At 40.1% G+C, this 19,935-nt stretch overlaps 1 protein-coding gene across 38 annotated transcripts in view; it reads right to left on the bottom strand.

Annotated features, from left to right (window-relative positions):
* The window catches only part of NEB (nebulin), a 101,021-nt gene extending 81,086 nt beyond the window's left edge, over window positions 1-19,935 (bottom strand). For 37 of the 38 annotated variants that reach the window (XM_064661719.1, XM_064661725.1, XM_064661723.1 and 34 more), the window contains exons 1-27: window positions 19,832-19,935; window positions 18,484-18,549; window positions 14,449-14,493; window positions 13,280-13,489; window positions 12,615-12,722; window positions 12,025-12,129; window positions 11,614-11,718; window positions 11,407-11,511; window positions 10,869-10,973; window positions 9,926-10,030; window positions 9,629-9,736; window positions 9,112-9,228; window positions 8,377-8,478; window positions 8,187-8,294; window positions 7,980-8,084; window positions 7,514-7,612; window positions 7,195-7,299; window positions 6,084-6,191; window positions 5,232-5,543; window positions 4,525-4,731; window positions 3,735-3,839; window positions 3,496-3,603; window positions 3,054-3,365; window positions 2,251-2,457; window positions 1,790-1,894; window positions 1,067-1,174; window positions 120-431 (exon numbers count right to left, since the gene is read on the bottom strand). In XM_064661719.1, the coding sequence (XP_064517789.1) occupies window positions 120-431; window positions 1,067-1,174; window positions 1,790-1,894; window positions 2,251-2,457; window positions 3,054-3,365; window positions 3,496-3,603; window positions 3,735-3,839; window positions 4,525-4,731; window positions 5,232-5,543; window positions 6,084-6,191; window positions 7,195-7,299; window positions 7,514-7,612; window positions 7,980-8,084; window positions 8,187-8,294; window positions 8,377-8,478; window positions 9,112-9,228; window positions 9,629-9,736; window positions 9,926-10,030; window positions 10,869-10,973; window positions 11,407-11,511; window positions 11,614-11,718; window positions 12,025-12,129; window positions 12,615-12,722; window positions 13,280-13,489; window positions 14,449-14,493; window positions 18,484-18,516 (3,549 nt within the window). In that variant the 5' untranslated portion in view covers window positions 18,517-18,549; window positions 19,832-19,935. The remainder of the gene's footprint in view (window positions 1-119; window positions 432-1,066; window positions 1,175-1,789; window positions 1,895-2,250; window positions 2,458-3,053; window positions 3,366-3,495; window positions 3,604-3,734; window positions 3,840-4,524; window positions 4,732-5,231; window positions 5,544-6,083; window positions 6,192-7,194; window positions 7,300-7,513; window positions 7,613-7,979; window positions 8,085-8,186; window positions 8,295-8,376; window positions 8,479-9,111; window positions 9,229-9,628; window positions 9,737-9,925; window positions 10,031-10,868; window positions 10,974-11,406; window positions 11,512-11,613; window positions 11,719-12,024; window positions 12,130-12,614; window positions 12,723-13,279; window positions 13,490-14,448; window positions 14,494-18,483; window positions 18,550-19,831) is intronic. The other variant, XM_064661720.1, reaches the window with a different exon arrangement.

Consider the following 19,935-nt stretch of genomic DNA (forward strand, 5'->3'; position numbering starts at 1 on the left):
GTCCCTTCCAACTCGGGATATTCCATGATTCTGTGCAACAGCTCACACAAAACCATCCAAAAGACAGCTGTGATGTAAGAACAGGAAAAAAAGCCCCAAGAATTCAAACAGAAGCTTACATCACTCTGTATCTGGTTCATGTTTCTGTAGAGTTCCAGGCTCATGGCATCTGGCAGGAGCATGTACTGGTGGATCAGGCGCTTGTAGTTGGTGTTGGTCACACGGCCTTGGGCCTCCTTGGCTGCCACCACGCTGAGGGCATCGCTGGGAGTCTGGTAGTGGGTCTTGCCCATCTCATAGGCCTTCTTGTACTCCCTGTCCGACTGCATCTTGGCCACTTGCATGTAATGGACAAGCAGCGGATCATCCTGGAGGCTGCGGAAGCCCACGAGCTTGCCCTTGTCTTTTTCATAACCTAATTTGTATTTGTACTGTAGGAGAACAGAAACAGAGGATTTAGTTTGTTTAGATTGGACATCAGGAAGGAATTCTTGGCTGGGAGGGTGGGGAGGTCCTGGCACAGGTTGCCCAGAGAAGCTGAGGCTGCCCCATCCCTGGAATGTCCAAGGTTGGACAGGGGCTTGGAGCAGCCTGGGATAGTGGAATGTGTTGGGGTTGGAACTGGATGATCCTTAATGTCCCTGCAAACTCAGGCCACTCCATGATTCTATGATTCATTTGCTTAATAAGGAATATCTATCTTATAAGGAAAATAACCCCCCCCAGATTAAAATAAGATTTTGGCATAGTTAAAACATCACAAAGCATATAGAGGTGGTGGCTTTGTCCTCTTACTCCTAGGGTGCACTCTAAAGCAAACCAGATGTCTGGGGTGCCTTCAAAAGCAGGGTATTTAAACCACTTTCTTAAAATGTGTTACAATGTATATTAAAATGTATTACAATATTTATTACAATGTATTGCAATATATATCAAACATGTCAGAATTATTTACAAGACAGAGAATAAAGAGACTTCATATATTTGGCATCTAAAATTGAGTTGTGTCAAGAACTGAACTCTTCACAACACCTAAAATGGATCATTTTTGATTTGAAGAACTTACATCACTGGCAATTTCCCTGGAAGCTTTGGCAGCTTTGATAGGGATGGCATCAACTCTGAGGTCGTATCCTTTCTTCCTGGATTCTTCAAATGAAGATCTGTACATTTTCTGCCAAAAGAAGGAGAATCATCTTTAAAAAAGCAAAAAACCTGCATGTTTTCCACATGGACAAATATTGGGGAAAAGTTATATCTACAAGGATGTCAGAATAAAAAAAAAAACCAAAAAAAAGTCACAAATATGTCTCTTTCTGCCCACATTAAATGCACAATTTCAAGCAATATTTTATTTAGCAGATGCAGATTTAACAACTGGCTACCAAAACCTGTCTATAATTTCACCTGTTACCAAAAGAACAGGTGCAATCTGCAAGAATGTTCAGTCCAGTACAAAACCTTGTGCATGGGCAAATAAAATAATAAATAATAAATGCATTAACAAACATGAATAGTACTCAAACTGTACTATCCTGTTAGCAACTGTTATATTTTAATGATCTCCCTGAACATTTCATCATCTGACTATAAATAATATGGGTTTTACTTGGCTACTTTTGGTATTTAATTTTGGGGAAGGCAGCAGGGAAAAGTAAAATTAACAACTTTTTGGGAAATAATTACATTTTAGCAAGGTGAGAATTAGAGAGACTTATTTTTGCTGTCATCTCACCTATTCCTAATAAAAAATTAAAAGCAAGGTCAGAGCCTTACAAACAGTACTCACTTCACTTATGTTAAATGCATTTGCTTTTGCCAGAACAATCTGAGGAATATCTGGGGTGATGTGAATTTTCTTTTTGTCTTCTTCCCAGGCTTGTCTGTACTTGTGCTGGAAGGATTAAAAAAAAGGATGTCAGCATCTCTATTTATTAAATAAAACAATTTAAAAGGCTATTACCTATTTGAAATATTTTGAAATGTCATCTCACCTTGACACTGAGGTGATACTAAATATCTCTTATTTATTTTTATCTTCTTATCCTTACCTTTTATATTTTTTATTTTATTGTTAACATTTATCCTAACAATTTGTCTCTTTATTTTAGCACTTAAAATATCCTCATTAACTGCAAAAAAATCGATGGTTTCTAAAATTGTGCCTACAATAAGATTGACTCTTACATCAGGTAGAGTTTGTTTCTTACTTTTGCAAACCTAAATGAATTTTGCTGACCCCTTTCTCACCTCATCCATGATTTTGGCATTATTTAAAGCCAAGACCATGTTCATGGAGTCCATGGGAACAGAATATTTCAGCTTGTCCGGGTGCTGCCGATATTTCTTCTCACTGACAATCTCCATGGCTTTTTTGTTCTTCTCAGCTTCCAGGGAGCCCAGTGGGAGCCACCCAACCCCCTTCATGGTTTCATCGTAATCTGCTTTGTATTGATTCTGGAGGCAGAAAGAAAAAACACCCCAGACACATTAAAAAAGTCTGTAAATCCTGATACTTCTTCCTGTTTGTAAAATTTGGAAGCACAAGATAAAAGCTATTAATGAGAAATTATGCTTTTCCTGTGTTGGCCAGCACACAACTATTGCTCCTGAAGAGCCTGGTGGGACGTGTAAGAAGTAAATATCCATTTTACTTTCATAAAATTACTTATTCTTGAGCTGAATTTCTTTAGCAATAGGTATAATTTCATATTTCAGAGTCTGGAAAAAATAAAACAGCTATAATAGAAGAACTCAATTTACTACCTTTTAGTATTTAAACTGAACTAATTCAACTAAGAAAATAGTATTATTTATCTTAATATTTATTTTAGTTGTTCCCTGCTAGTCAGGTTCCCTAGACCTTCCTAGATACACATAATTCTGATAAGCTTTGGAAAATAAATGGTTCCAGACCGGTCACATCCCAACCTACTGTTAATCCAATATCATAATACATATTGGATTATAAATCTATATAATCTCACAGTGTGCTTTCATGACTGAAGCATGGCTGTGTTTGCAATGCAAAGGCTGAAGACCCTCTTACTCACATCACTTTGCAGCTGCATCATGTTTTTGGCCAACTCGATGCTCATGGCATCGGGCAGGACGTTGTAGGTGTGGATCAGGTTTTTGTAGTTGGCATTTGTAGCCACTTCCTGGGCTTTCTTGGCTGCCACCACACTGACCATGTCCACTGGGGTTTGGAAACTGGTCTTGGCCTTCTCATAATCCTTCTTGTATTCCCGATCCGACTGCATCTTGGCCACCTGCATGAAGTGCACCAGCTTGGGGTCGTCCTCGAGGCTGCGGAACCCGATGTGCTTCCCCTTGGCTTTCTCGTAGGCCAGTTTGTACTTGTACTGAGGAACAACAGCAAAAACTTCAATTCCAAACTGCACTGTTAAGCTCAGTCTTACCACTGAAAATATCACAGGGCCCCAGGTCTGGCCATTTGAACTGAATTCCAGTGAATGGCATCCCCCAACTCACATCGCTGGCGATGTCCCGGGAGGCTTTGGCCGCTTTGATCGGGATGGCATCAGGCTGCAGGTCATAGCCCTTCTTCTTGTCCTCCTCCCACCCAGCTCTGTAGAGTTTCTAATTCCAAATATAAAAGAGAACAAGCATTACAAAGGCAGAACTACATCTGAAATTAAACAGTTTTTCAAAAGACATTAAAATGACACCAGTTTTTGATCTCAGTGCCCAGCCTGAGCACAGGAACTCACATCACTCATTGTGAGCTGGTTCACTTTACACTGCAGGATTTCTGGGGTATCTGGCATAACATGGATGGTGGTCTTCTCTTTGTTCCATTTATCTGTGTAGAGCCTCTGCAATGAAAAGGTCACCTTTAGCATTGAAAAGGTGCTGAACTCTTATTTAATGAATTTGCTTTTGTTTTGCTCATTTGCAATAATTAATATTTTACAGAAAGTCCCATAAGCATCATAAATAACCTTCCCAAATATGAGTGCTGAGGGACAACTTTATCTCCCTCCTTTCTTTAGTACTTTGAGAAATTTGTAAAGTATGTTTTAAGAACTAATAAATATTGCAAATGGGAATTCTTCCCTGCTTTAATGGAAAGAATGATTTTTATTTCACAGATGCTTTTTGCATGGTAGACTTGGAATAAGGATCAGTGGTGTCCCAGATAACTATGGATAAATGTAAAGAACTCCACTTTTCAAGGAAAATTGTACAAAACTGAGAGAATTTCAGGGGTTTTTCAGCTCACTGATTATTAAAACTTTCTACAGAAAAAAGCCAAGGTTACTAAAGCACTTTAAACTGCAAGAAGATATCTTTAATCACATACACAAACAAGAAATCTCTATAAACAGATGAGGAAATTCCCTTAATTACAAATAATCTGAGGCTTCCATGACCTCTCAGTGTCCAGTCTTAACCAAGCAACCACTACAGCCACTGAAACTTCAACAATTTCAGTGAGAATGCACAACTTTACAAGCCCCAAACTCTGGCTCATCCATGATCACCTGAACAGCTTCTCACCTTGTTCATGGTCTTGGCATTTTGCTTGGCAAGCACTTGCTCCATGGCATCCGTGGGGATGGAGAACTTCAGCTGGTCAGGGTGTTGCCTGTACTTCTTCTCACTGAGGATCTCTGAGGCTTTTTTGGCCTTTTCTACCTCCAGGGACTGGATTGGTACCCAGCCAACTCCTCTCAACCAGTTATTGAAGTCAGATTTGTACAAATTCTTTTAAAAAGTAAACAAAGAAACACAGTGAGGCAAAGAAAACGACAGTCTATATACAGAAACACAGGTAAGGCCTTAAAACTTCTCCTGGTTGTTCATTTTTGAGGGGAAATTTAGAGCTAAATAAAACTTAAATATAATAAAGTCAGTATTTAGACCCCATACATAACCCATGATCTCTGACAGGACAAACAATAATCACAGTAATAACACATTGTAATTATAAAATGACATGAATTTGCTGGGAACTGGAAAATATGTAGAGATATAAAGAAAGATGTTACTCACTAAATAAGTTCCCTAGAGCTTATCAGCTACACACAGTTCTGATCATCTTTGGAAAATAAATTGTTCCAGACCAGTCACCTACATCCCAATCTACTGTTAACCCAATATAATATATATGGGATTATATAAGTGAATATTTCAGCCCTAAAAGGTTAATAGTGCAACACACCCATTATGAGAAGAAAATAATGAGCTGATTAATGATTACATACATCACTCTGAAGCTGCATCGCGTTCCTTGAGAGCTCCAGGTTGACAGCATCGGGCAGGAGGGTGTAATTGTGGATTGGCTGCTTATAGCCCATGTTTGTAACCACTTCCTGGGCCTTCTTGGCTGCTGTCACACTGAACATGTCCAGGGGAGTGTGATATTTGGTCTTGGTGACCTCATAGTCCTTCTTGTACTCACGGTCCGACTGGATTTTGGCCACGTTCATGTAATGAACAAGTTTGGGATCGTCCTGGAGGCTGCGGTACCCGACCTGTTTGCCTTTGTCCTTCTCGTAGGACTCCTTGTACTTGTACTGGAGACACAGGAAAAGAGAGGTTTGTCCACTTGGGAAAAAGGAAACATACTTCTGATGATTTTAAAACACTGAGTTGCAAAGTATTAACCATTGCAATTCATTCTAAAATCTCATAAATTGTATCTACATGCCCTCCCTCACCATTGCCACTGACACACGATATTCCACTGCCATGGACTTCTAACCCCCAGGGACATTCAGGCTTTAATTAAGATATTATATAAACTATGATCTAATAATAATCTAATAATAAAACAACAATATAATATAATATAAACTAAAATAATACATTTTTGAACCCCCTCACCAAACAATCAGATACCCCAAAATTCAATTGGGATGTTCAAGAGGGGGGTGGAAGAGTCACTTGAAAGCTTTTGCTAAAGCAGAAGGACAGGTCTCCAGCAATTAAGAACAGAGCATAGGTATATAATAATAATAATAAAAATAATAATAAATAAAGTTTGAAATGAGCTGGTGAATCCTTGAAGCAGACAATATGCTACAGAAAGCTGCAGAGCTGTAAATGACACTCACATCACTTGCAATATTCCGAGAGGCTTTAGCTGCAATAATGGGAATGGCATCAGGTTTCAGGTCATATCCTTTGGCAAGGGTTTTCTTCCAGTCTGCTTTGTAGTTAGCCTTGGAGGGGAAAAAAAGAAAGGAGTTCACAATGTTAGGAGCAGCAATTTTAACCGTGTTTAAGTCATTATTTTTATTACAGTTACAGAACCAAAATATTCAGTTTAGTCTGAGAAATTTCAAGGAAAAACGTTCACCTGCACAAAAACTGCAGTTCTATTTGGATAAATAAATCTACTACAAAGATAATCATTAAATCCACAAGCATTTTTGGAAATTTTTATTTAGAACAACTTCATCAGTGGCATTTTTGCAAAGCCTTTTTTTCATTTGACTGAACCCCCAGAAATTTTTTTCCTGTCAGCTTCAAACTCAGCCCTTGTGGTGTGAAACCACTGAAGAAAGCAGTCTGGCTGATTTTTTACTATCAGTTTGGACAGAATATTTGCATTTCAAGGCTATTAAAGGCGATAGCAGCTTTTATCTAGCTCCTGGAAGGCCGATAATGCCACCAAAAATTTAAGATCATAAAGGCAATACAATTGATACTGTCAGTGGAGATCTTTATGGTGTTGGATGGATGCAAGTAGGGAGGGAAAGCAGGCAGACTGGTAGCTGAATGGCAGGAAAAAGCATTCTTATCTTCCTAGTGGAATTCCCCTTTGAAAGCCCAGCAGCAGGAAGCAACACACAGAGACCTTGTACTGCTTGCCCGTGTAATGGTTTATATAAAAATAAATTATATAAGTCTCCTAAAGTGTAGGAATCTGAATAACATCATGCTGGTTTTCTCACTCAGTTTATAGCAGTAAAGCACTGAAATGTGTTTATGCTCATGAATGCTCAAACAGCTCAAAAATTTGCTTAGCAAGCACAAAAGCAAAAGTTGAGCTGAATTCAGAGCTTGGGCATTTGAGATAGGGAGAGGAATAGCACCACTTTTCAGATCATATCCCCTTGCTTTGAATTCTTCCAATTCCATTTTTCAACAGTTCTCGAAGAAAAGGTGAACTTAACAGAAACTTCATTTGGATCAAGAGCTCTAAATTCCAAATATACTCACATCACTGATGTTGTAGGCATTAACTCTGGCCTGGATGAAATGGGGCACATCAGGAGGGAGGTGGTACTTGTGGATTATTTCTTCACCTTTGGATTTATACAGTATCTGCCAAGAAAAATAAAGAAAGAAATTTAGCAGCCCAAAATTTAATTGTAGATTAAAAAACTATTAAAAAAAGATGTGATTTCCAGGTGATTTTCCACTGGAACTGTGAATATACACACACAGTCACCTAGACATTTATTTCAGGAGTTCTCTTAAAACTGGATGATGAAGTGAGAGAGGGCAGAAATTGGTAATGTTTGTTGAGTTTACTTACATCACTCAGCTGTTTGCTGTTGATCTCTGCTTGCTTCTGTACTGGAGAGTCAGTGACTGCAGTGAATTTGATTTGATCAGGATGCTTTTTGTAGGTGTGCTGAAGGAAGATAAAAAATACATTGGCAGAAGAGGCATGAAAAGTATTTTCCAAGTATTGATAAAGTAAATAAAATTATGAATAAAGTAACTTAAGTACTTTCAAAGGATTAATTTTAAAATATGTTGAGTTAAGTAGGTGAATGCTTGAGGTTCATTCTTCATTTTGGTACTATTCCTTCAATTGTATGGTTTTACTCACTAAAAAAGGGATTGTGCAATATCTGTCTCGAACACTAGATGTCACAAAAGGCTCTAAAATAGGGATGGAGGTTTTTAAAAGTCGCTTAAGCTCATCAAGCCAAATTGAAAAGCACGGAAGTTAAGAGGAATCACTCAGGTAATTTCTACTCCTGTTCTTTACTTACGTCTTTGCATTGCTCCAACTTCTTAATCGCTTCATACTCTTGAGTTATGGTCTGGGGGAAGTAGCATTTTGTCTTTTCCTCCTCATAATCTGCTTTGTAGTTTTTCTAGGAGCAAAATCAACATTCAGTAAGAAACCACAACTGAAAGGAAGTGGTTTCTCTGAAAGGAAGGTGTGGAGGGGAAAACAGAACAACGGCCACACTCACATCGCTCTTCATAGCTTCGACTTGCATGCAGTGCGTGTGATGTGGGTCCTCAAAGCTGCCCAAATAGTGCCCCAAAATATTCTTTTGATAGGCCTCCTTGTATTTCACCTGGGAAAACAACCCTGAGTTGATAAACAAAAGTAATGCAGAGGGTCAGGACTGAAGGGCACAACATAAATCAAATACGTACGTCGCTGAAATTCTTCAGAGCGGCATCGGTCTGGAACTTGGGGGTGTCACAGTAATTCATCTTGTTGCCTTTTGACTGTTCATAGGCTTCTTTGTATAATTTCTGCAAGAGAAAATAAGGTCAGATAACGCAGGAGATTTCACTGCAACTCACCCACAGCACGTTAAAAATTGCAAGAGGAAACCTGTGAAATGGTTGCAAAGAGAAGATTTCCCACAGGACTGAGGAACAGCTGGTACCATTTTCCCAATGATTTTTTAAAGTAACTTTTTTTTAGGTTTGTAAGGGAAGCCAGAAAGGTCTGACTAATGGTTTTTGAAGTTCTGACACTGAAAAATATGTAATCTCTTTCCATGCAGATGAAAACAGCAAGAGGAGAGAAACTGAGAAGGCTGTTACAGTGAGTAACCAGAACACAACATATGTAAAAGTACCACCTATTTTATCATGAGTGTATCAGTTGAAATTCCTTAAACCAGTAAGGGAAGAACTGCCCTCTTGTGATCCATTATCCACAGGGATCTAAATTAATTATAAAGTAACTAGCTATCCACATGCCACTGCTACAGCCCCACTCATCCCTGGAGAAATGACTACTTGACTTGTTCTGGTTGGGGGGCACCTCATGACAAATACAAATACAAAACTAAAACTACTAAGAGATGCAAAGGAGAGGCCTTGGGAAGAAATGAAGAGTTTGGTTTCTTGGACAAGACTGAAACTCATGATACTTACATCACTGAGAATATTGCCTGCAGCTTTTAATTGCTTCAGCAATGGGTTCTCTGTAGCAGGAAGCACGTTATAATCTGCAATAGCTTTCTTCTTCTCATAGTCTGCTCTGTATTTTACCTTGAAAAAAATAAAAACAAAAAGGGCAGGGTTTTAAAAATTAGTATTAAAAGCCAAATGTTCACTAACCTGTGTAATTGCCCAGAGAAGCTGTGGCTGCCCCATCCCTGGAAGTGTCCAAGGCCAGACTGGACAGGGCTTGGAGCAACCAGGGATAGTGGAAGGTGTCAGGGCTGGAACAAGATGGGCTTTAAGGTCCCTTCCAGCCCAACCCAGTCTGGCATATGATTTTAATCTATACTATAATCTTGAATTTTTCAGGAAAAAATGCCCCTGTTACATAACTTCCCATTCATGGTGGCAAAGGACCATGAAAGGTCCTGACAAAACAGTTTCAGCACCAACTTGTCTGACTGTGGGACTGCTCTCAAGCTGAGCAAATGGCACAGCCAGAACTCACCTTACTGACGTTCTCTGAAGCTCTCTTATTGGCTTCATACTCGGGGGTTTCAGTCTGCATGAAGTAGATTTGGTCTTTCATGTTTTCAAAGTCTTCCTGGTACTTTCTCTGTTAGGAACAGAGACAGACAGAAAACAACGTATCAAATGCACTTACTTTGCAATCAGACACCCACAAAGTGGCTTATTTAGGAAAGGAGAAATATCACCAGAGGAGCAGGCAAATTATATCAGTATTTTCCATCTTAACACAGACAGAGGATAAAGCTGGTCAAGATTCCCTGAAGAATCCACTCACCATACTTAGGTTTTCTGCATTCATTTTTGCAATGGCCACGTCATAGCACGGAGTTTGACTCCACTTGCCTTTGACTTTGTTTTTATAGTCCTCATGGTAATTAATCTATAAGGAAACAAAACAATCAAATTTAGTCCCCAAGACACAGATTCATTTTCACTTGACAAGTTTGGTTGTCACAGTTGTATTTTTAAAGTTGCTTCACATTTTACATCTGCCTTCTAAACACTTCAGTAGCCACTGTCAAAAACACTTTAAATATGATTTGACCAAACCACTTCAGGGTTCAGTTATTGCTCTTAGTTCCTCCCCTGACCTAAAAAGGGTAAATAGGTGGCACAAATAATCTGTTTTTGAACAAAGTTATTAATAAGAAAATCTCTCTGTGATACTTCACTAACACATTCCTTTAGTTCTGTTTTCTCACTGCTCACATAATACTGGGACATAGTGTTGCCCATTAGTTAAGTAGGAATTTACTGTTATTGCTGTTTATTATTTTACTCATTTCGAAGAATTATGATACTGATCTTGGGGTTTACATGTTACAAAATCTTCTTGATGACAATTTACCTTTTAAACTGTGGAATCATAAGATTACAGAAGTTTTCTCTAAATGACATTATTTCACCTTCCAAATGGGTTCAGTATATTTTATGAGTGGTTCTGCAACCAGAAGTGAACAGTGTAATTCTCTAATCTTAAGGAGCAGATAATGTTCAATACACAATAAAATAAATAAAATCATGCTTGTCCTAAATTCTGAACTGAGTTAAAATCCTAATTCTGCCTTACAAGATTATACAACTTGGTTCCAGTTTCTTCAGCAACTCTGGTCTTCCTGCATATCTTTTCTTTCTCTTTTTCTTTCTTTAGGTACCTTTTTGCCTCTCTAACTCCCAAAGTGAGGTTTCCACAGGAAAAGCCACTGCATCCTACTCACATTGCTCAGCTGCCTCGTCACCTTCTTGGCCAGTTCCACATCAGGGGGATCTGGCAGGGAGGTAAATTTGGCTTTCTGCTCGTCGTGCCCTTTTTTGTAGACAATCTGAAAATGGGGAAGAAACAGAGATTTCCAGTAAGTGCCAAGCTGAGCATCAGAACATTCAGCCCTGCTCCCACCCCATTAACTGCAGCAGTTCTGCCCACAGCCACTGCAGCAGGAACCCCTTCAATCAGCAGTGAACATCTGCAAAATTCACTGAAATCTTGACCTGAAATCCCCAACTGGAGAGTTGCAGGTATCCAAATATCAGCAAATCCCACAGCCCTGCCAATTCCTGACTTTGCTTATCGCTGTTTTAGAGGCAGATTTGCAGACCTACAACAGTGAACTGGACTTAAGAGTCAACCCTGGGAGGGAGTTTCTCCATCTGAAATCATTTTATTCAAATATCCAATTTAAAATATTATAAAACTATAGTGTAGAATAGAAATAATCTACCAAGTTATGCCAGAACCCAACTGTGTTTGGTACTCACATCACTCAGAGCCTTCTGTGCCTGGGCCACCCTCCTGAGCTCTGGGCTGTCGTTGTAGGGATAAAACAGAGTTTTGTCTCCTTCCCACTCCTCAGTGTAGAGTTTCTGAAACCCAGAAGAACACCAGAATGCTCATGATGAATTAATCTGTGCCTTGGAAAGCTTCTCTCACTTCAGCTGCTTAGAGCTGGGACTGCTTTCTCTTACCTTGCTGAACATTGCTGTGTTTTTTATTGCATTCACAAGCTCTGGAGCATCAGGGGGCAGCAGGTACTTGTCCTTATTCTCCTCCCAGTTCTGTTTATATAATACCTAGAAGGAAAGATCAGCTAGTTGGTCACTCAATCACTACAAAATTATTTACTTTTGTGAATATTGTGTAAACATTGTGAATAAACTACCTGCTCTTGAGATTATTTCAAAGTGAAAGCCTCAGTCCAGTGACATTTGAAGGCAGCAAATGGAAACATTTAAGACTGTATTTATATTTATAAGATATATTTATACCAACTTCTCTGCTGTCCCTCCCTGTGCCTCTAAAATGCTGTATAAACATTGCTTTAGCTCAGAACTTTATTCATATCAGCAACATCACAATCCACAGTCAAACCCACTCACCTTGCTCACTTGCTGGGACACTTTCTTGGCATGTTCTATATCCATGGCCTTTTCATCCACGTGGCAAATAGTCCTGGCAATCTCCCCAGCCATGCGGTATTTAACCTGGAGGCACAAAAAGCAACTTATTCTACAGCAAAACTGCTTTTGTTCTCTTAAAAAAAATTAGAATATTGATGTTTTGACACTTAATGTTGTGAACATTCAAAACCTGAACGGATCTGGAAATGAAGCCTATGGAAACCAATGGATTTGGGGAATTAACTGAGGAAGAAATGCAGCTCTGAGAGAGGTTCAAGAGATGGGATTCCAAGCTAGAGGTGGTGCCTGTCTGGGATCATAGAGCTGTTTCTAAGAGCACTTCCACTGTCTAATGAGAGGTCCATCTCAGGATATGCAGTGTAGCTCCATTTCCCAGCCCACTCCCATGTAAACACTGGCTGTAGTGCCAAACCAACATAGTCACAATTCCCATGGCAAAACAGCAGTTTGGTTGGAATTATCACTTCTTATCCAACACCCAAAATTCAGACTTAATTTGCTTCTTACCTACTCACTAAACATTGTTTTCTCATGCAGTTGCCACCCACCTCACTGAGCTGGTCCTGCACTTTCTTGATCCTCCGAATTTCTGGGGTATCAACTGTGGAAGCATAAGGCTTTCCTTTCTCTTTTCTGAATTTTTCTTTGTACTTGTTCTGGAAGAAAACAATGACAAACACAAATAAGACACAGCCTGAAGCTCTGACAGAAATCTATTGGCAATTATTGCCATATTTATCTGGTTAGGATAAGAATTTGGGGTGATTATTTAGTAATAGAAACGAGCATTACTCAATTACATTTGCAATTGTGCTTATTTAACCAATTTACTTTATTCCATCTGAAACAACAGAAAAAAGTCCATCTCTAACTTCAGTCTGGCTTAGATCACCTTTAATTGATTATATTCTCCTTAGTAGCTTAATATCAATATTAATTGATATTAATATCAATTAATTGATATTAATATCAACTGTTAATAATAATATATAATACATAAAATTTATATATATAACTAATATATCAAATCTATAATTGATATTAATATATATCCATTATTGCATGATAATTAAGAATTGACTATTGGTATTATTATTATATTAAGTATAAAATTAAAAATAAATTTAGTCTTGTGCAACATAATAATCAAATAATCCCTATCCAGTCTTTCCAGGGTGTTCCTCAAGAAATCAAAGATGTGGGACAATCTTACCTCACTGAATAGGTCCTTCATTTTGTTGCTGTGTTCCAGGTAAGGCGTCAAAAACTTGGATGGGTCCACTTTTGTCCGGATTGTCTTTTTCCTGGCTGGAGGTGCTGCATCCTCCCCAGAAGGTTTGTCCTCCTCGACAGTGTAGGTGGTTGTGGTAGTTTCAGGACCTGTGAACTCTGTGCTGACAGTCTCAGTGATCTCAGTGACCACCTGGGAATAAAGAAATCAAAATAATTACTTGCTTTATAGCTCTAAAAATTCATTATTATAAGCATTTTTCACCTCCCTGAGCGAGTAAAAGGATGCTCAGCTTATCCAGATCCACTTGGAGACAAAAAACCAGTGACACTTTTCCTGCTGGGATTATCAATTATTCCTACTATACATCACCAAACCTAAAAAAGCCACAAGGAATTAAATGTCTGGTTGGTTTCTGTATCAAACTCACGTAATTATTCACCAGAGGATCTGGAAGCTGCCTCTGTTTAATATGTATAACTCCCAACGAATTTAAATAGTTTATATTCTTGTTTATCAACAGATAAACATTATTATGGTCTGCAAGCAACAATTTTAACACTATGGTTCTAATGAAAAGCAACTAAAAATAATTATTACAACTTAAAAATGTGCTCCAAAATCACCTAAATGAGAGTCAGATTTTATTTAATATAAAATTTTTTATAAAAAAAATTGACTTTAAGGTCAGATTTCTGATAGCTGTTTGCAGCAGTATGAGATAGAACTGAAAATACATCAAGAATTGAACATTTAATAGCTTTGGTTTCTGCACAAGCCTATGCCATAAAGAGTATTTCATGGTAACATAGGAGAGAGTTGAGATATATCTATTTTATAAATAGAATTTCAAATTGTGGCAACAAATCCTTGATGACCCAAATATTTGTCACCAGTGACATAAAGAGAAATCTGCAAACCATCGGTTTTTTTGGGAAATTGCCCAAGGGGAAGTGAACTGATACATGTAAAGTGGTCCTCTAGGTCATCCCACAGCAGAGGAAATAAAGTATTAAACAGCAACTCTTCGGTGCTATTTGTGAGTTTAATGTGAAAAATTAAACCTCAGAATACAAAAAGGCTACTAATTTAGAGTTACACATTAATTACATGCATATAGATGCTATATGAATAATGAAAGGGACCTTTACCTCATGTGGCTCACCCTCCTCAACAACTGTCTCCTCAATGTAGTACTATTAAAAAAAGAGAAAAAAATCATTGTTAGGTCAGATTAGCAAACTGTAGTTTCTGTGAAGCTGTTTTAAAACCACACTTCTGGAGGAACAGGGCTGCAGTTCACAGGTACTGATGGAGTAATTCTGAATATCCGTTCATTTTTTGCATTAATGATTGGATTTTTTCCGTACATTCCTCAACTAATCATCGTCCAAGTAATTAATGAAGGATGTTATCTAATTTACTCACAAGAGGGAAGGCAATGATGACCATAGTAAAAGAATCAGCATTTAAACTCCAGCATTTTCCAGTTGTTTGGTGATGCTCTGAGGGGGTTGTAGCACGTTTCTCTAAGCCTGTCCTCGGAGTTGTTCCTACCTACAGATCCTTGAAGGACACCAATAATTACTGGCTGCCAGTTATGCTTTGTCCTACTGATCTCAACTCTGAGCCTGCTAATTTTCCACCCACTTTATTGTCCTCTATTTACCCCACATCTCATGAATCTGGTGATACAAAGAGGTCTCCCTGAAGCAGTCGAGATACACAACCTTCACTGCTCTCCCCTTGTCCACAGCAGCTGTGAACTCATTATAAACACTAATGAGATGGGTCAGCCACTGTTTTACCCTTGATAACTCAACATTTACTGCTCCTCACGACCTTCATGTCTTTCATGTGTTTAGAAATAGCTTCCCAAACGATTTTCTCCACGGCCTTCCGAAAGAATGAAGTGAGGTTGACCAGCCTATAGTTCCCTGGATCTTTCTCCTTGCCTTTCTTGAACATCAAGTTGAAGGAATGGAGTTTGTAATGTTTTAAGTCTTTATGTTCCTCCCAAGTGTCCTGATCCTGCTTCCACCTTCAGTATATTTCTTTTTTTTTGTGATTTTGCTCAGTCAGGAGCTCCGTGTTCCTCCACACCAGCCTCCTGCTGTGTTTGACTTCTGCACTTCGGATTGAACCATGTGCTCCGAGAAAATCATTCTAGAAGATCGCTCAACTCCCCTGGGCCCCACAGGATCTTCCCTGAACAGCCCCAAATGTGTCCTTCTGAAGTTTGGGATTGTAATTCTGTTTATCTTCCTCACTGTTCTCTGAATCTTCAACTTCACGAGTCCTGTGGTCACAGCAGCCATGGCTGCCCCTGACCTTGGCATCTTCCACCACTTCTTGCTTGGTTGTGAGCAGCAGGTTCCACGGAACATCTCTCCTAGTTGGGAAACGGAGCTGGGGAAGGGGCTGGAGCAGCAGGAGGGGCTGAGGGAGCTGGGGGGGCTCGGCCTGGAGAAAAGGAGGCTCAGGGGGGACCTTCTGGCTCTGCAACCCCCTGACAGGAGGGGGGAGCAAGATGGAGGTTGGCTCTTCTCCCAGAGAACAATGGACAGCACTATAGGAAACAGCCTCTGGTTGTGCCAGGGGACGTTTAGATTGGATTTTGGGAAACATTGGGGTGGACTTGATGACCTTGGAGGTGGTTTCCAGCGTTAACAACTCCGCAATTCTCCATCCTTACGCTCGCCCTCCATGACCCCCGAAGGGAGCCCCGAGCCGCCATTTCCAGCCGCGGCCGCGCGATGGCGCCGTCGGGCGCTAAATGGCGGCCGCGCTGAGGGGGCCGCGCGCGGCCCGGGGCTTCGTCCTCAGACATCTCCGCCCTCAAACGTCTCCGCTCGCTGCCAGTTGAGGGGAAAAAAGCATTTATGGACATGGCCGCAGCCGCTGTAGTAACCGGCATGGATTGTATCCATGAGGTGCCGAACTGCCAGAAAGGAGAAAATGTAAAACGTGGGGTTCATGTTTGGAAACCTCCTCGGTGATACCTACTTGGGCTCACTTGCCAAAAACTGCGGCAGCAAAAAGCCCTTTGAATCGAGACCTAAGAAAATTCTCATTGAAATTTAAGCCCTTTCACCAGAGCTGTTCCTCAAAGTTAGTTGATGCGACCAGCTCGTACTTCCCAACCTGTGATATATTGGGTTGTTTGGGGGCGATTTCTGCTCTCTTGCCCAGACGTGCTGGGCCCACCTTCCAAAAACTTTCCACAAACCTTCCACTTCACCTTCCACCAAACCTTCCGCAAACTTTCTATAAAACTTTCCACCAAACCTTCTGCAAAATCTTCCACCAAACCTTCTGCAAAATCTTCCACAAAACCTTCCATGACACTTTCCACAATCCTTCCACAACACCTCAAGTAACTCAGCAGCAAAATTTTGTGTCATTCCCATCACAAAATGGCTACGACGTCAAGTACGGGTTAGTAATTCCAGAGAAATTAAAAAAATAGTATCTTAAAATGCTTGGTGTTGCCTCAGCTACTCAATATTCAACAACCATCTTCCAGTTCTTTCAGAAGATTAATTTCTGATACAACTCTTGGAGGTTTAAAATCATGAATTTATATAAAAGTGGGCTTTTAGTTAAGAAAACTCTGGAAAGGTTTAATCTGCCTTAAAATTGCACCAAATGCTGTTGTTCCTCTTTTATGTAACTTCTCACCAGGAGTACCCTGAGGGAAGCTACTAAAGCAGTGCCACCTTGGTCTGTCTGAGGGATGTGGTTGCAGCAAGGTGGTCACTGAAAATAAAAAACAAAGGATGAAACGGGGCTGTGTGGACAGAAAGCCCAACATAACATAATTCCAGCTGGAATAAATAAACTTTGACAGCAAATAAATACCTATTACTGAGAGCACACAGTGCTCAGGAAGCACGAAGGCAATTATAAGTGCTAATAGGAAATTTAATGAAGGCTGGTGTTTTGTAACTAGGTGGTACAATGCCTTTAAATGGACTTTATGAGTGGTAACTCTTTATTTTCCAAAACATATTTAACTAATCCATTTAGCTTTACTTCATTCACTGTTTGAAATTTTTAAAGTCCGCAGCCAGGGCTCAGTGCCCTCACATCACCTAAAATCAACAGCTTACCGAACACAGTGTGGTGACAATGGGTTGTGAGGTGTCTGCATTTATACTCTTCTTCTTTTCCTCAAACACTGAGCAATTTGCTACAATAATTTATGTATTTAATGGCACATAAGTTAATTTCAGAATAGCAATAATGCCACAGGTAAGACCACTCTGTTGACCTCATGGACTGTTTCAATAGCAAAGTCATCACTCTGGTGGCATTTGCTCATAATCCTAAACTGTAAATTCCCCAGTTCCTGAGGATTCTTTTAATTGAACTCTCAGTTTAAATGACCTCTTGGCAAATTAATCCCTGATGGAACTCCACAGGCAAAGAATCAAGGAACCACAGAATGGTTTGGATTGGAAGGGACCTTTAAGCCCATCTTGTTCCAACCCTGACAACTTCCACTATCCAGGTTGCTCCAAGCCCCATCCAGCCTGGCCTTGGACACTTCCAGGGATCCAGAGGCAGCCAGAGCTGCTCTGGGCAACCTGACCCAGGGCCTCCCCACCCTCCCAGGGAAGAATTGTCCCCCAGTATCCCATCTAACCCTGCCCTCTGGCAGTGGGAAGCCATTCCCCTGGTCCTGCCACTTAAATCTGGCTCCATCTCTGCAACTTCTAAGGCTGAACCTGGTTGTGGTCCCTCGGTGGCACAAACCTCCTGCCTTTCTGCATTGCAGTGGGCACAGAGGCAAGGCCAGGAAGGGGCTTCCAAAGTCATCCTCTCCAGCATGGATTGGGTGACAGAGGGCAAGCCAGCAGGGAGAAGAGATGGCCCAGTGCATCTATAATTAAGCAGAAGAGTAATGAGGAAACCTTGTGCTGTGGGTGTAAGAGGGTTACAGTCCTTATTTAAACTCAGAAACTATGGCAGGAACCAACAGACTTTGCTCCACTGAGAGCAACTGTTGTTGTTTGTTGTGGGTTCTTTACTGATTAAGCCATTTAATAGATATCTAATCATCCCCTAATCTTCAGAGAGCAAACAGCCACCTATGCTCCTGAGCAGAGTCTCATTAAAGTGATTAATATATTCATTCACAAGGCAGGAAACAATTATTTCTACTCTTAAGATTTTCTTCTTACCTCCACAACTTCCTCGTATTCTTCTTCCTCCATTCTGAAGGTTTTCTTCTGTCTTTCCCCCACTCACTGGTCATGCAGCAAATAAAAATATGAATAAACAGGATTAGCCCAAAAGTACCATGAAAAGTGACAAATCAAGCTCATAAAGCACCTGGGGTCATGGTTAGTAACTAGTCAGTCAGATCCTAAATAAAGCTGGGATCTGGCACTACTTTGATTATTATGGAAAAACATGGGATTAAGTTTCAAATATACTGATATAAGTTACAATTTTGGACAAATACTTCATTCCAATAGTTGCAACACCAATACTGGAATCCAATGAAAATAAAAAAAGAAGAGATTTCTTGGAGTATGATTTGGGTTCTTTATTACACCAGAATTATATGAAGCATTTTTCTTTTCTCTGTGACTGTTCTCTCCTCTTTCTTTATATTATTCAAGCTCCTGTTTGAATGGGAGCTTTATCTGTATATTCTGTGATATTCATTCATAAGTGAAAGCCTAATGTAGAAAAATATAATAAATATTTTTTTAAGCGTCTTTTGGTTAATGAGGCAATTTCTGTCTCTCCAGCATTAGCCTATATTGATTCTCTGGGAGGTTTTTTTTTAGAGCTCTTGTGGCTTTTTTCTCTCTGTTTCTTCAGACCTGGAAAAGATGAAATTCCACAGAGTTGGCTGAATTACAAAGCACAGATTACTGTCAAAAATTAATTAACACACCGATTTTGCTGCGAGGCAGAGCTACAATTTTCCACCGGAGCCTGCAGCCCTGTTTCTAATGCTGGGAGGGGATGAGGCTTTGGAACAGCTGCTCCTGAGTCCAGGGATATTTGCCGTGTAAGCTAATCCTGCCAACTGCCCGTTGAGTTTAGCTGGTTACACTGCAATTCCTTCTGAGGCAAGGGAAGTCGAGTAACCCAGGTTAAATATAGGAACATGGAATACTGTCCCTTTTTAGTTTCCAGTGAGGTGAGAAAAACTGCCAAAAAGTTAATTTGTTGAACCAGATCATTAACTATTAAAATAAATCAAGAATAACTCCATTAATGGGCGGCAAGTTGTGTGAAAAAGTGGGCCAAAGTGAGTGATTAAAGCCAAGAAGTGGGGGTTGCATATAAGGATATAAACTATAAAAACTGTCACAGTTATAACCTTCAGTTACACTCCCAAACACAATTCCAGGTTATTTCCTCCTCCTGCAGTCTGCAGCTGGTTCTCCAGGCAGAAGACTTGTCTTCCATGGGCAAGGCATGACAACTACTCCCAAAAAACTACCAGCTGGGGAAGCAGCTCAAGGTCCTGCTCTAAGGACAAGAAGTCAAACACAATTAAAATGTTCTTACCAGCAACATCCAGCAAATATCCTTTGGAGCAAAGCCTCTCCAGCCTTCCCTCCTGAGCAGCAGTGGGAGAGAGCGAGCGGGTGCAGCGGCTCCCGAGGACTCGT

The sequence above is a fragment of the Pseudopipra pipra genome, chromosome 7, assembly GCF_036250125.1.
Source record: "Pseudopipra pipra isolate bDixPip1 chromosome 7, bDixPip1.hap1, whole genome shotgun sequence".
Taxonomy (NCBI): domain Eukaryota; kingdom Metazoa; phylum Chordata; class Aves; order Passeriformes; family Pipridae; genus Pseudopipra; species Pseudopipra pipra.